The sequence below is a fragment of the Tinamus guttatus genome, unplaced genomic scaffold, assembly GCF_059628265.1.
Source record: "Tinamus guttatus ecotype Peru unplaced genomic scaffold, ASM5962826v1 Tinamus_guttatus_pri_ptg000075l, whole genome shotgun sequence".
NCBI classification, from domain to species: Eukaryota; Metazoa; Chordata; class Aves; order Tinamiformes; family Tinamidae; genus Tinamus; species Tinamus guttatus.
The window spans coordinates 430,294-444,346 of record NW_028288609.1 but is presented as its reverse complement, the minus strand read 5'-3'; the positions used below and the strand labels follow the sequence as shown (position 1 = coordinate 444,346).

At 50.1% G+C, this 14,053-nt stretch overlaps 1 protein-coding gene across 5 annotated transcripts in view; it reads left to right on the top strand.

Annotated features, from left to right (window-relative positions):
- TANC2 (tetratricopeptide repeat, ankyrin repeat and coiled-coil containing 2) overlaps positions 1 to 14,053 on the top strand; it is a 143,931-nt gene that overhangs the window by 78,451 nt on the left and 51,427 nt on the right. For all 5 annotated transcript variants that reach the window (XM_088519891.1, XM_088519890.1, XM_088519889.1 and 2 more), the window contains exons 7-9: positions 3,972 to 4,120; positions 8,750 to 8,936; positions 11,001 to 11,264. In XM_088519891.1, coding sequence (XP_088376017.1) covers positions 3,972 to 4,120; positions 8,750 to 8,936; positions 11,001 to 11,264 — 600 coding nt within the window. The remainder of the gene's footprint in view (positions 1 to 3,971; positions 4,121 to 8,749; positions 8,937 to 11,000; positions 11,265 to 14,053) is intronic.

Here is a 14,053-nt window from a genome sequence, read left to right as displayed (position 1 = left end):
CTGGGCTGGTGGAACGGGCCCGTGTGTGCCCAAAACGTCCCGTGAGGAGGAATGGTGCCAGCCGTGGACGCAGAGCCTCGTGGCTTTGTCCTTGATATTTTAAAGAGCTCAGGAACGTTTTCAGGGATCTAAATTTAATCCTGCTTTTAGAAAATGCTCAGTGTACCCAGGCTCACATTTAGGATAATTACAGCCTTCTTTCATTTATTGGTGTTCAGCGAGGAACGCGTTGAGTGTCCTCTCATTTCCCCATTCCCTTTGCTTTGGTACTTAAACGAGTGCTGAAATTCAGGAAAAATGAGCTCCAAATAGGAATTTGAAGAGCGTTTTAGGTCTATAGCATGCAATGCATTCAGGCAGGTTTGTTGTTTGCGTCGCAGTCGCGTTTCCCTCCCGCGCCCGGCTCGGTGCGGAGCAGGTTTGGGGCAGGTCGGTGCCGGGGCCGCCCTTCCCGGTGCCGCTCGTGCGGAGCCCGCGTGGAGCGCTGGGAAGAGCGAGGAGCGCGGGCGGGAGCGAGGAAGCGGCTCCGCTCTGGACGTGGTGGGAGACACTCGGGGTGTCTGTGCGCGAGGAGAGCAGCCCTCCCCGCCGGGGTGTCCCCGGCCCGTCCTGCTGGGCTGCTCTCCACAGAAACACCAGGGAGGGTACGAGCAGCAGCGCAGACCCCCGCGTTTGAGCCCCGAGGTCCCTTCCTCTCTTACTGGTTAACATCTATAACAGCTCTTCTGGCCATAACGCTAATAAAGCCTTTCCATTAGTTCAGAGATTACAGGGATCTGCTGAAATAGAGGAGGGTGTTTGCAGGCCAGCCCAGGAGTGCAAAGCAGATGTGCACCCTAATAGGATGGATTTCAGCCACAAAAAGAGGGAGGAAGCTCTTTAGATCCATTATAGTTATGTAATCAAAGATCAAACCCATAAGCAGCATCCGTTTAGTCCTGCCCTGTTGAGGTTCTTGCTCTTTGCACCCATCTGTTGTGGCCTGAGTTTGGATATAACTCTGGAAGCGAAATTATTGCAAGAAAAACAACCTGCTAATGTGTGTCCTGGGCACCTCCACCCTTCTGGAGACTCAGGGTTTTTGCCGTAATGATTTATTTCCAGTTGCTGAAGCACAACTTGTGGTGCTGCTCTTAGATTACCGGTTCGCTCCGGTGTTTTCTGCTGCTCTGATCTCCCGCCCCGTCGAGGCCTTCCCGCTGGCGCTGTTGGATCCACCCGGATCCAGGCCTTTCCCGTTGCAGGGCTTTCCCTGCTCCCTTCGTGCCGGCGACACGGGCGCTCGGAGCGATCCCCTTTCCAGCTCGCTAACCCCTGCCCTGTCCATCCGATCCGCTGCTGGCTCCCGTCTCAGGATAAGTCAATCCAGAAGGTTTTTTTATTAAGTCATCGTGTGCTCCTCATGGGCTCGAGACAGAGAGCTGCGTTTGGTTCCGTGTTTTCATGTTCCTTGTGTTTTGTCGTTTGGTTTCAAGCTTTCAAGCCACGTTTGTGTTGGATTTTCAGACCTTCCTCCGTTTACAGTGGAGACTGGGCTTCACTTACAGGATTTGGTGCATGCGTATGGAAGTGGCTGCTGCTGGCTTGGGATATTTTTTTCTTTCCCATGGCTTTTAGTGCCAGGAAATTGGAAGTTACTGTGGACATTGCAGTTCTTTTGCTGTATTCTCCCCTGTCCTGCTTGGACTCGCCCTGCTCGCTCGGCAGCATCAGGGCTCCAGGGCTCTGATTTACGGTCTCCAACATTCCTCGAAGCCGGCAGATAAGACGCCGGATCGCCGGAGCTTTCATCTAAAAGCACAACCTATTTCACAGCTGTCCAAAAGCTGTTATTTATTTGTGCCATTAAGCGCTGCCCAGTTACCTGTGTCTGCTGAACGTGAAGGATTAGGAAGGAAAATTCCTTTTGTGTAGCCTTCCTGGCAAAAACAGGACTGCAAACTTTGTGGGTCCTTTGGAATATTCTTCCTCTCTTAATTTTTGAAGGTATATTTATGGAAAGCTTGTGGCAAAAGAATCCTAGTGTCCCATTTTCAAGGCCATTTGCTTGCATTTTTTATTACCAAAAAACCCCCCTTTGGCTGCTCTCCTTTTAAGCAGGCTGCATCTTCTGAGACATGGAGCCGAGAGCGTTCGTGGCTTTTTTATTTATGCCATTAACCGTAAGCGTTTGTCTGCAATCTTATTTGTGCTCTGCTGGCCGTAGCTGCGATTAAAGCCCTTGGCCCGTGCAGACACCTAGTAAATCTCTCTCCGTTTGGACTTCAGTGCCCGAAAAGCTCTCCAAGTTCGCGGCACTTCCCTGTCGGAATTAAAGGCAGCAAATTCCAAGTGGGTAAAAGTTGAGCTGCTAAATCCTTTTCCTCGACAGGCAGCAGGTTTGGGGAAGGTCGAGCGAAGGCGTTTGTCTCGCGGGGATGAGGATAGAGCGAAACCCCTAATAATTAACGACAGCCCAACAGGGCCGCGGTGGCCTGGGGAGCTGGGGTGGCCTGGATGGGCCCATGGGTGCCACATGGGGGTCACGTTGGTGCCACTCGTGTCACTGCCACGAGCCGCTCCAGCTGCTCCTTCCTGCGGCGCCAGCTCCACGCTCGGGGGCTACGAACGTCTGCAATAAACGTTGCACAATTAGGGGCCGAGCGCTCCCGTATGGATATCCAGGATAGATTCAAAAAAAAAATCCCCCAAGACAAAAATAACCTTGGAACTAAAAGTGTCGCTAATTCTGATTTTGCCCAAACGTGTCTGTCCTGCACTTGGCTCTTGGAGGTGGGAGATGCCCATGGATTCGGTGTGGGTGGTCAGCGGTGCAGCAAATTGGGTCGTCTGTCTAAATTTGTCTGCACCTGAATTCTGTGCCGTCGGTGCCGGGTAAAGCAATCCCGGAGGGATTCCGGAACTCTCCGCTCCGTTTCCACGCCGGCGAAGGCCCCGGTTAAGGGACGGTGCCGCGCGGTGGCCCCGGGCTCCGCTCGTGGCCCTGGTTGCACCTGAGATGCTGCAGGGCTGCGAGTTTGCACCAATGCAAAACCCACCCTACACTTTTCCAGCTGCGAGTCGTGAGTCTGAATGGGAATTTCGGGGAGCAGCAAGTTTAGGGGTGCTGAGGTTTGAGCGTCTCCCGGATTCTGGGATTTATGGCTTTCCCGTTACCAAAAAGCTCTATTTAAAATAACATCCCTTTACTGTAGCCTCAGGCTGAGCCCTGAAGCGCCCCCGAGCCAGGACAGAGCTGGGAAATGGAGATGGGCTCCCTTCCAGCTTGTACATTATCAGATGAATAATTAACTGCAGTCTAATTGCAAATCCTGATTAGTTTCTTACAACTGCAGCAGCCTCGGGATCACTCCGGTGTGGCTGGAGCCCGACCCGGAGGCCTCGGCGTCGCCGCTGGTGTGAGCGGGGCAGGAGCTTCACTTTGGGAACCCCGGTTATGTCTGGAGAGCCGCACACCAAAAAGCACCCAAAACGTGGGCTTTGAAACCAAAAGATAAGGCCCTGCCAAAGCCAGGCCTTTTCCACCCGTGAATTACCGTGGGGAGGCCTGTGCACGCTGCTTTTCCTGTGCGTGGCCCAGGGTTTAGGATCTGTGTTCCGGGTGGTGATTGGCGAGTTGTTTTGTTTGCGGTTTGGGGGGTTTTGGCCAGTTTTGTATCCTTGCTGTGGAATCGCTCGATGGACTTTGCTTTGCTGTAGCCCGCAGTATGGTTTCTCAGGGAAGCGCCGTGTCGGGAGGCCGGTGCTTTGCAGCTACCCTTGAGCATGGCAGAACCAGTGATCCATAATGGAAGATGTGGAGCTTTCTATCCAACGACCAGCAAATAACACTCAGACCCGTTCAAATAACGTGAATAACTGGAAACCACTGATACTAAAATTGCAACCCGTATTTTTCTTGGTAAAAACGCCCCGTGAGCGATGACCAAAGCGAACAGTTGCTAATGAAACATGTTTGTGTTCCTGCGTAGGTGACGCCGAGCAGGAGCTGGGACCCCCTCCGTCCGTCGATGAGGCAGCGAATACACTCATGACTCGCCTGGGCTTCCTGCTGGGAGAGAAAGTCACGGAGGTTCAGCCAGGGCCGCAGTACAGCATGGAGGTGCAGGATGACAACCAGGTACACGACCCGCCGGCCTGGCCGCGCTTTGCTTGCAGGAGCTCTATGGGTTCTGCCTAAAATGCAGCACGTGGGGTAGGGGTTATTCTGTAATTATATGGCAGCCGGGTGTCTCATCACGGAGAGGTAATGGCTGTGGAGGTCCCAAATCCCATTACAGTGGGAGTCATCACTCCGCTCCCGCCGTCCGTGTTTCAGGAATGAGCTGCCGCTGGGCGAAACGGGGGCTGTTGTTTTCCTGTTGCTGAAGGAGTGGGTGGTGTCGCTAATCAGATTATAGAGATCAAAATAATCCGGACTTCCACGTCACCTTGGGTGTTAGAAAGGCTTCCAAAGCCCTTTAGAGGTTTTACGTGAAGTCTTGCAAGTCCTCGAGGAGGAACAGGTAAATAGCAATCCTCACATTCCCGTGTTTGCCCAAGGCGATGATTTCATGCTTCGAAATGGCTACAGAAACCAAATCATAAAATCTTTGTTGTGACAAAGCTTGTTAAATCCGCTCTGACTGAAAGCAAACTAGCAATGAGACCATGGTTCTGACCAAAGCGTCGATTTTGGAGGAAACTGCCTGAATCTCTCCTTCCTTCTCCAGCCCTCTGCTTGCACCGATGACGATACAATGAGAGTAAAAACAAGACACCATTTTTTCATTTTTTCCGTTGACAATTCAGAGGGGCTGAATTAAGGTCCTGAATTCCCTACAAAAGGTCCATGGAAAGCGGCAGCCAAGAAGATGGCTCCGTGCATCCAAGCTAAACGTTGGGAGGGCCGGGAGCACCTGGTCTGCGTTTCTCCTCCCCAGCCGCGTGCTGCCTCCCGTTCCCTCCTTCCTTCCTTCCTTCCAGGACACCGAGTGTGTCTGCGCAAGTGTGTAGGAATAAATGAAAGAGCAGGAGGAGAATCAGCCATTGTACTCAGGAGAACCCCCTCTGAATGGCAGGAAATGGGGCGTTTTTCTAATCCATTGGCTGGGAATGCTTTGAGTCTTGCTTATCCCTGAGTGCCTGGCTGGCCTTGGAGCAAGAGCCTTTTCACGTCATTATTGTGTCCTATACTGCCTTGATACTGTCAAAGTAACATACACGTCCTAGCGGCCTTTCCCCTCCTCTCAAAGGTTCAAAAAGTCTTCAAAATATGCAGAATTTTGCCCCGGGTATATTTATTTTTGAGTCGCATGGGTCATATTGCTGAAATAGTTAATTCCCTGCGTGCTGAAGTGTTTTGTCGTCCATCATCTTTGCAGGCTAAAGGGTTCATATGCAGCAAGCTGGAGAGGCAAGAAATGAGCTTTTGTAAAACTTCTGCTCTTTAGCACATTCATTAAGCTTTTGATGATTTCATTCATTTTTTTAAAGCAAGTTGGGGTGGATTTGAGATGTACTTTGCTATACATTGTGCTGGAAAATGTACTTTTAACAGGCACATATTTGAGCCGAATACTTCAAAGCCCAGCAGAGCTTTCTGCTATAAATGGTTCCTTTTGTTGTTGCCTTTTGAAAAAAAAAATTAAAATCCCATCTTTTCTCAAAAGTAAAAGATGTCTTTGGAGAATAAATAAAAGAAAAAATCTTGAGAGAAACACAGAGAGTTGTGCTCCAAAATAGATTGATATCTTAGGCTATGTGCTAATTTTTGCATGAAAAAAAAGTTCTACTGGGTCTTTGAATGCTATTCATGTGCTGGGGAAGATAAAGATGAGCTGATTCCTCAATTACCGAGTTAATTCTTGCCTTTCTTTGGGAGCATCTCCTGCTGTCAGTGCTTGCCTGGAAGCACAGGCTATTCTAGGCTGGAAATGACCTCTTGGAGATCATCTGATCCAAGCTCCTGCTCAAAGCAGGGCCAACTCGGCCGCGGCGCTCGGGCTTTATCGGAGTTTTGGAAATCTGGGGAATGTGGGTGGCCTCTTCCAGGGCTCGAGGACTCCGACTTTGAGGGACTTCTTTTACAGCCAGCAGAACATTCCTGTGCTGCAGCCTGTGCCTGGAGCCGCTCGCCCTTTCCCTTTGCACTTCTGCAAAGAGTCTTCCCCGGGTTCCCTTAGGAGAGAGGAAGGTCTCAACCAGAGCTGGGTGCAGTTGAGACTTCTCTTTTCCAGGCTGTATCAGCCACCCCCTTGGGTCTTTCCCAACGCTCCTCCAACGGGCCTAGAGCCTCTCCTTGGGCTGTCTCCATTGCCAGGTTCCCCTGCAGGGAGCCCAAGCAGCACCTGGGCTTCCTTCTCCTTTCCCCTCGTGGACTTGGCCACCAGGAGCAGACATCCTTTCTTACCAGTGGGACTTGATGATCCCAAGGGTTAAATAAAGCCATAACGATTCAACGATCCTTGGTGCAGCTCCAACCACATCTGCCTGCACCTGGGTGTCCACCATCCACCACGAGCTCTTTCCAGAGCTGGGATGTTCTCGGATGTGCTCCAACATGAAGCTCGTTCTGCTCCACAACATGCAGATCTCCTGAACACCTCCCTGGCTCTCCTTCCCAGGCTGAATTTTTCCAGCTCCCCTGCATAAACCGCTACCGAAAATCATGCAGAAGCCCTTCCTGGGATTTGTGAAGATTAATCCCTCCACTAATCATCGATTAATTAAAATCCAATTGAGACTTTTGACTGTTGGGCTTGCACTTGAATTTAAAAATGAGAGCAGTTTGCTGGGTTTTAATTCATTAATTTACATGGTCTGAGCAAAGCAAATGTTCTTTGTGCAGAAAGCCGGGCCTAGGCTGCTGCTTATTATTCTAACCACGCGTCGCCTTCTGAAGCGAGAAAATAATTATTTGCAATCTCACCAGTGCTGAGCTGAAGTGAAGATAAGGAATAGAGGTGTTTTCACTAAAACTGCCCAAATCTGTAAATCTGGCACATCGCATTTCCATTCAATTGCTTTATTTTGAATATGTCAAAGGATACATTTTCTAATCCAGATTGCTGTGAAATTGCATGTTTTATGTGCAGCCTCTTCCTTAATCATGGCTGCCTTAATGAGAGATCGCAAATGCCAAAGAATAAATCCTTTTGCTCCTACCTCCAGAAACCTTTTTTAACCGTGCGGGCTGCCAGCGAAGCCCAAAGGACAATGAGACTGTGACAGAACAGTTTAATTTTTCCAGGCTTCGTGAAAATGTGACAGACGAAGCAACAGCAATAATAATACAGGATGTTCCGTCAATGGAAATTTATATTTAAAACTTGCACAGAGGAGCATTTTTCTATATCAATACAAAAATAAAACATGTCAATCAACGCCAAGTGATATTTGTGATATTTGGTACTTTTCAGTCGCAACTAACTTCTTCATTAATAACACTACAAATAAATATAGAAGAATATCACTTTTTGGCATGATGGAAGGACGATGTTATCAGCTGGAAGCAAGATGAGCGTACCAGTCTTGCGCTGAATTTTAATTTGCTGTAAATGTAATTTTTCTGTGTTTTAAGGCCTTTGAATGTTATTTTGTTAGTATTGGGATTGGCTTCAGCAGGGATTTGTTTAAAATAACGCTTGAAACAAGAGCGTGGAAAAACCAAGGTCCGAAGAATTAATGACAGTGGTAGCGCTGCCGTTTTGCTGGCTCCTCCGTGAGAGCTGAGGACCCTTTTGGGAGCTGTGGGATCGTTCCGGGCTGGCAGCCGTGCGAGAGCAGCGTGGCCAGGGCTGCCCAGGGCCGCTGGGACCAGCTGGTCCACGTGGGATTTGAGCGTCTCCGAGGACGGAGCCTCCGGGAGCACTCGGAGCATCCAGCGTTTGACCATCCCGCCCCCCCAGGAAGAACCTTTCTCATTCCGTTTAAATGGAATTTCCTTTATTTCAGCTTCTGGTGCTGTCATTGGGAAGAGCTTGGCTCCGTGCTCTTCACTCCCCCGTCAGCCGTTTATCCACCTGGAAAGGCCCCTCGGATTCTTCTCCGCGGTTTCTTACAGCTTCTTTCCAAACTAACTTTTAAAATCCCGGTCTCTTTTCCTGCTGCTTTTCACTCGTTCCTTTTTCCCGAGACTTTCTCGGGCAGGGAAGGCCGTTCCGTCCCGTATCTCGGCACGGCATCTCCCGCTTCCTTTCCGCACGGGTGTGAAACCATTGTGGATTTCTGGAATGGCAGGAACACTTGGCAGGGCCCAGCCAAGCTCACGGCCCTCCGGGGCTTTCCGGCCGGATGCCCGTGGCACCGAGGTCCCTGTAGGATTTCCTGTATGGGACGAGCGAAGGTGACATCACGCCGAGGACTGACCGTCCCCGGAGCTTCTCCACCCGGCCGCTGCCACACACTTGCCTCCCTGCATTGTGCATTTTGCTTATTTGCTTTTTACTTCCCGTTCGCTGGTAAGAAAACACTAAAATTTTGCCTTAATGCTCGGAGGCTTGCGGGTCGCGCTGCTTTATTTGTTTTCCGGGTTTCCTGTTGGTTGTGGGAGCTGGAGCCGGCTCCGTTCCAAGAAGGGAAGGAGCCGACAGCGCGTCCAGGGTTCCTGCGCGTTTTCCACGGGCGCAGGGAAGCGTCGGGGGGATCCTCTTGCTGTGCAGCCCCCCGAGGAAGCCGGTCCCCGCGGCGCGCGGCCGGGGTGGCCGCGGTGACTTGTCCCCGCGGTGACGTGTCCCCACGGTGACGTGTCCCCGCCGTGTCCCCGCAGGGCCCGGCCGTGACGCAGCGGATCAGCCCCTGCTCCACGCTGACCAGCAGCACGGCCTCGCCGCCCGCCAGCAGCCCCTGCTCCACGCTGCCGCCCGTCAGCACCAGCGTCACCGCCAAGGACTGCAGCTATGGCGCCGTCACCAGCCCCACGTCCACGCTCGAGAGCCGCGACAGCGGCATCATCGGTGAGTAGCCCGGCCCCGCATGCAGCTACCCCAGGGCTAACGGGGTGTGCTGGAGCTAACGCACGTGTTTGCTCCTGGACAGAAAGGTTGACCATAACACCTACAACTTGGGCATTTCCATGCCCTGTGACTGTCACCTGCACCCATGACTTTGTCCCCAAAATAGTTCTCTTCACAGTGGGCAGGAGCAGGGTTACAGCAGAACAGATTTTGATGGATTCTGGTGGTTCGCCAGCGTAATCTATAGATTTGAAGAGAGATTTTGTGGAAAAGATCTTGAGGAAACATGTGCAGGTTAATCTGTGTTCAATAACTGTAGAGGCCCAGTGGAAGAGGAGTAATTGCTATGGAAGTTCAGGCAGGTTGGCGCTGGCTGGTTGTCCTTTCCGTGTTTTTGGTGTTGAATATTTGCCTGGATGGGAAGATGCTACTTTGCCAACAGCTTCTTTAGTGAAAAGGGGAAGGCTGACAATTTAGGGAAGTTAGTTGTGTTAATGATTAATATTTTGCTTGGCTGATCAGGAAATTCGGGCTCAGCTTCAGCTCCCGTGTGCCACAGAAACCTTTGTTGCACTTGTGCCTGCGTGATCTTTCAAATGCAAATGCATAAGCTATTCTGAGCCGCGTACCAAAGTAGGTTAATGGATTCTGGGAAAAATGCATTGCGGTGTCACGCGTCCTTCTCCGTTCTCCTTGCCCCCCGGCCAGAGCTTCCCTGGCCAACAGCAGTCCTCCGAAACCAGGCTGCGTGGGAGAGCCACGGAGAGCAGGAGCGTGTGGGCCGTTTAAGCCAGGTCTTGCAGACCCGTAAATTAGGTCTAAAACTGGGAGGAGGCCCGAGGTGGAGGAGTGGAGCTTGCAGAGCCTCCTCCGAGCTCATCTGCTCCCTGGGTTTGCTGCTGTGTGCAGTGCACCTGAGCTGGGTTCGTCCTTCTCCTGCTCCGTGGTTGTCGTCCTCAAGGCCACGAGGATGGAGACGCCAACAGTTCGGTGGCCGCCCGGGCCCCCGTGGCCAAGGGAAGGAGGTTTGAAGTAGCCCCCAGGAGGGAGCATTTCCAGCTGCTGCTGCTTCCCGAGGCCGAGGCTGGGATGCGCTGGGATCCATCCCAAAGGATGGTCCTTGTTCCTCGCACAACTGTATAGGGAGACTATTCCTGTCAAACCCGGTTAATCCTGCAGGGACAAACACCCGTGGCTGTGTGTGCTCAGACACCCAAATCACCCGGACACAGACCCTGTCCCCGAGTACCCTCTGTGACTCTGCTCTTGGGAAAATGTCGGAATGTGCCTTGCGGGAATGGGAGTATTCTGCAGCTTTCCTTCTGGTTGCGGGTGTTTATCCATGGGCTTCATCTAAACCAGAGCTTCATCTGAAACTCTTTGCATCCAAAAAGTCTTTCCTCACGTCTGAGTATGTGGAGGGTTTGGTTAGGGCCTTGGGTGAGCATGGGGAAAGTAAAGACTTGAGGAGGGTTGGAAGTCTGAAAGGGGTTAGGGCTGGGGAACAGCTAAATCAGAATTAAAGGCAACAAATCCCAACTGAGAGGAGATGTTTGGGGTCAAAATTAGTCTAATATTATCAGTTACCATTTTGAAAGTTTATAGAGCAGCAGTTTTTATTTCTAAAATGAAGTAATACAAGGAAAAACGTGTGGGCTATATTTAAAGCTGCAAAAATTAACAAGTTTATCAACCTGTCTGTGAGAACAGTCTCTGCAAGGCTCCAACACAAATGAGCAGACGCAAGGAGCCCTGGTGACGTTCCTTCCTTACCCACGTCTGCTCTTTGTGTGCTGCTCTATTTGGATACAGTTGTGCCTAATCTTTAATACTCTTTGCATCTGTGGATGGCTTTTAATAGTAGGAGCCCAAACCTTATGGCTAGATGGTGTTTAAGAAGTAGTAAAGAGAAGCAGTATCGTTAGACTGAATCCCATCACCTTTGATACAAGAGGATGTGGGAGATCTGATGAGCATTGTGTTGGGCTTTTGCCTCGCCTATGGGCATGGCCACCGGCAATTCTCCCTTGATTGCTCATTTTATTTATAATTTCCTCCTTCCAGCGACTTTGACAAGCTACTCCGAAAATGTGGAGCGCACAAAATACGGAGGAGAGAGCAGCAAGGAGCTGGGCTCGGGAGGAAACCTGAAGCCGTGGCAGTCGCAGAAGTCCAGCATGGACTCGTGCCTGTACCGCGTGGACGAGAACATGACGGCCTCCACCTACAGCCTCAACAAGATCCCCGAGAGGAACCTGGAGACCATCCTGTCCCAGTCGGTGCAGTCCATCCCGCTCTACCTGATGCCGCGGCCCAATTCCGTAGCAGGTAAGAGCTGCGTGTTGGGCCGGGCTGAGACCGGCGCCTCCGTGTCACAGCCTGGTTCACGTTCCCGTTATCCAAAGAGAAATCTCTTTTCTGTGATCACCACCATTGAATGTGCTAAACAGCCTATAGTTTTCCCAAAGTTTTGCGCAGTTTGGTTTTCCCAAAGTTTTACACGGTTTTTGATTCCAGGTGGCTTTAGCATAGCGGCTCAGCCATGCCGTGTATGAAAATAAAGGGGAAATGCAGTGTTTTTGCCTAAATTAAATGCTTATACTCACTTTGTTTGGGAAGCCCCAACTCCTTTAACCTTTGGAGCTTTGCTTTGAACTCACCGCATGGGTAATGCCCGTTACAGCACTTTACTTAAGCCCCTCGTAAGACTCTGTATTGCAGCAATTTCTGCACATCTTGCTGACTTTGGTCATCTGAGACATCTTTATTTACATAATGGTCATATTATGAGGGAAGAGTTGTACAAATGAAGTGTAGTCCTGCTGCCTTTTAGCTGCACTTAGTGGAAAATGCATGAAATTTTGGTCAAGTCAAGCCTTAATGATGTAAAATGAAGAGCGTAATCGCCCCAGGAGCGGCACTGGTTATAGATAAGATGGTCCCATTAGCAGTTCCGGGTTTTAAAGTAGCATCTTGAATTGCTCGTGCATGGGAGGTGATTGTATTTTCTATTAACAAATACCTTGGTGCTATATCACAAATCCACTAAAATGCTTTACTTCAATTGAGCTCTATTATATGCTGGCACTGTATTAAATTATTGTGGGTTTTGGGGTGTTTAAATAAAAGGCAAATGCAAAAGTTTCCTGCTTCTAATTAGGAAAAATCCCTTCCTTTTTTAGCAAGTCAAGCCAGGGAGCATTTGCAAGCCTGTATTACCTCTAGGAGTGTGGCCTTTTGCTTAATTCTTCTAGAATTAGCAGCAACTTTCCTTGCTGCGTGACATTCACAAAACATAATTCGATAATCACTAGTTGTAGTGGAAATCCAGAATCTGGAAGCTTTTTACATTAAAAAAGAGAGGAGGAAAAAAAAAAAAAAAAAAGGAAAAGCAACAGCAAAAAAACAGGGGAGAGACTTGCTGGAATCCCTTTATCCCCTTTTTTTATCCTGTTTACCTCTGCTCCGCTCATTTGGATGATGCTTTCGCGAAGGCAATAAGCAATTTAAAGGGAAAGGGGGAGAAAAGTGTTTCCTTCTCTGCCTTGCAGCGTTTTCCCCCTCCGGGGGGATTTTGTGCCTGCAGCTACAGGGTGGGAAGTGAGAGGGCTGCAGGGAGCAGCTCTCGGCTCCTGCGGGGCTGTGGTCTGAGAACAGCCCCTCTTAAAATAATCCCTGCTCTTCTAATAACTTTTAAAAACTCCGTTTTATAACGGGGACCGTATGAATCCAGTCAGTTGCTGTTTTATTGTTCCCAGAAACTGAAAGTTTCGGCTGTATTTTCCTCTTACCGCATCCCGGGCAAATATGCACAATAATCCTTTTTATATCCTTGACCTTTTTTTTTCTGTTAATGATGAGAAGCTGCTTGGCACTGGAGCGGGGCACTCGGGTTTCTGAATGATGCTGAATGTCTTGAGGGACATCCCGTACAATGAGCTTATTCTGTAACCCCTGAAATGAAACATGAAATCCTGCCTTATTGAGACCACATACATGGTTTTATAATATCTGTTTAAATGTTAATAGAGAATGAAAATGTTCATAAAATATACCAGCTCCCCTCTTGCTTTCCCCTTGCAAAACGTAAAATAACCAGCCGTGTTGGGCTAGGGGCTGTGTTAAATTCCTGGCCCCTTGGCAAGCAGAGGGCAGGGTTTGCAGCAGCGCGGCCGAACGACGTCCCTTGGAGAGACACCGTGCGCAGGAGCATCCGCATCCCGTCTGCAGCACGGGCCCGGCAAGAGGAACAGGAACGTTCCCCTGCGGGCAGGAAAACGGGATTCGGCCTCGCTGCGACACGGGGATGCGACTGCAGGGGGGGAAACAAATCCGTCCCTTGCTCCATGGTCAGGTGGGGGTGTTGAGCAAGGGATGGAAGGGAAGGGAACTGCTTCGAAATTGGTTTTCGTGATTTTGAGCCGTGTCCTCGCTGCCTCCTTTCCCGCCCTCTCCTCGGAGGAGCCGGAACCCGTCCAGAGGGATCCAACCGCGATGGGTCGGGAGCTGCTCCCAGCCGAGGCTTCCTCGGAGCTGCCTCTCCCTCTGCCCAGGGGAAGGAGGAGTGAGCCCAGAATAGCCTAGGAAGAAATAGGATATTAAAGGAAATACACCGCAACACCAGGGGAAAAACCTAATTAGATCTGTCACCGAGGCCTTGCTTCTGCAGTACTTTTCCGTGGGCCCCGCAATGTGAGCTGTGTTGCAATGGAGCAAAATTATTATTATTTTTTTAATGCATCTGGTTAGGTGCAATTCTGCATACGATCATCCCAAGCAGAGAGATGAAACCAAGAAGACACTTAGGAGAAAAGCCCAAATTTGCTCTTTTCCTGATTTCATTGGACACTTTCCTGAGAAGTCAGCCCAGCTATCCAGCCAAAAATGTTGTGACCAAATCTGAAGAGCATTTATTAATGGAAGCTGAAAGGGGGTGGAATTGGGGGTATGTGGAATTTGGGTACAGGATTATCTATTTCTCGGCCATTTTCTTGAAATGGATTGCATTAGCAGCATGCAAATAGTATTTTTGAGGAGGGATATTTTCTTATCCCTTGTCCTTTATCTGCAATCACTTTGCCTTGTTACCCAGGGTAAGCTTTGCCATTGAGGGGAAG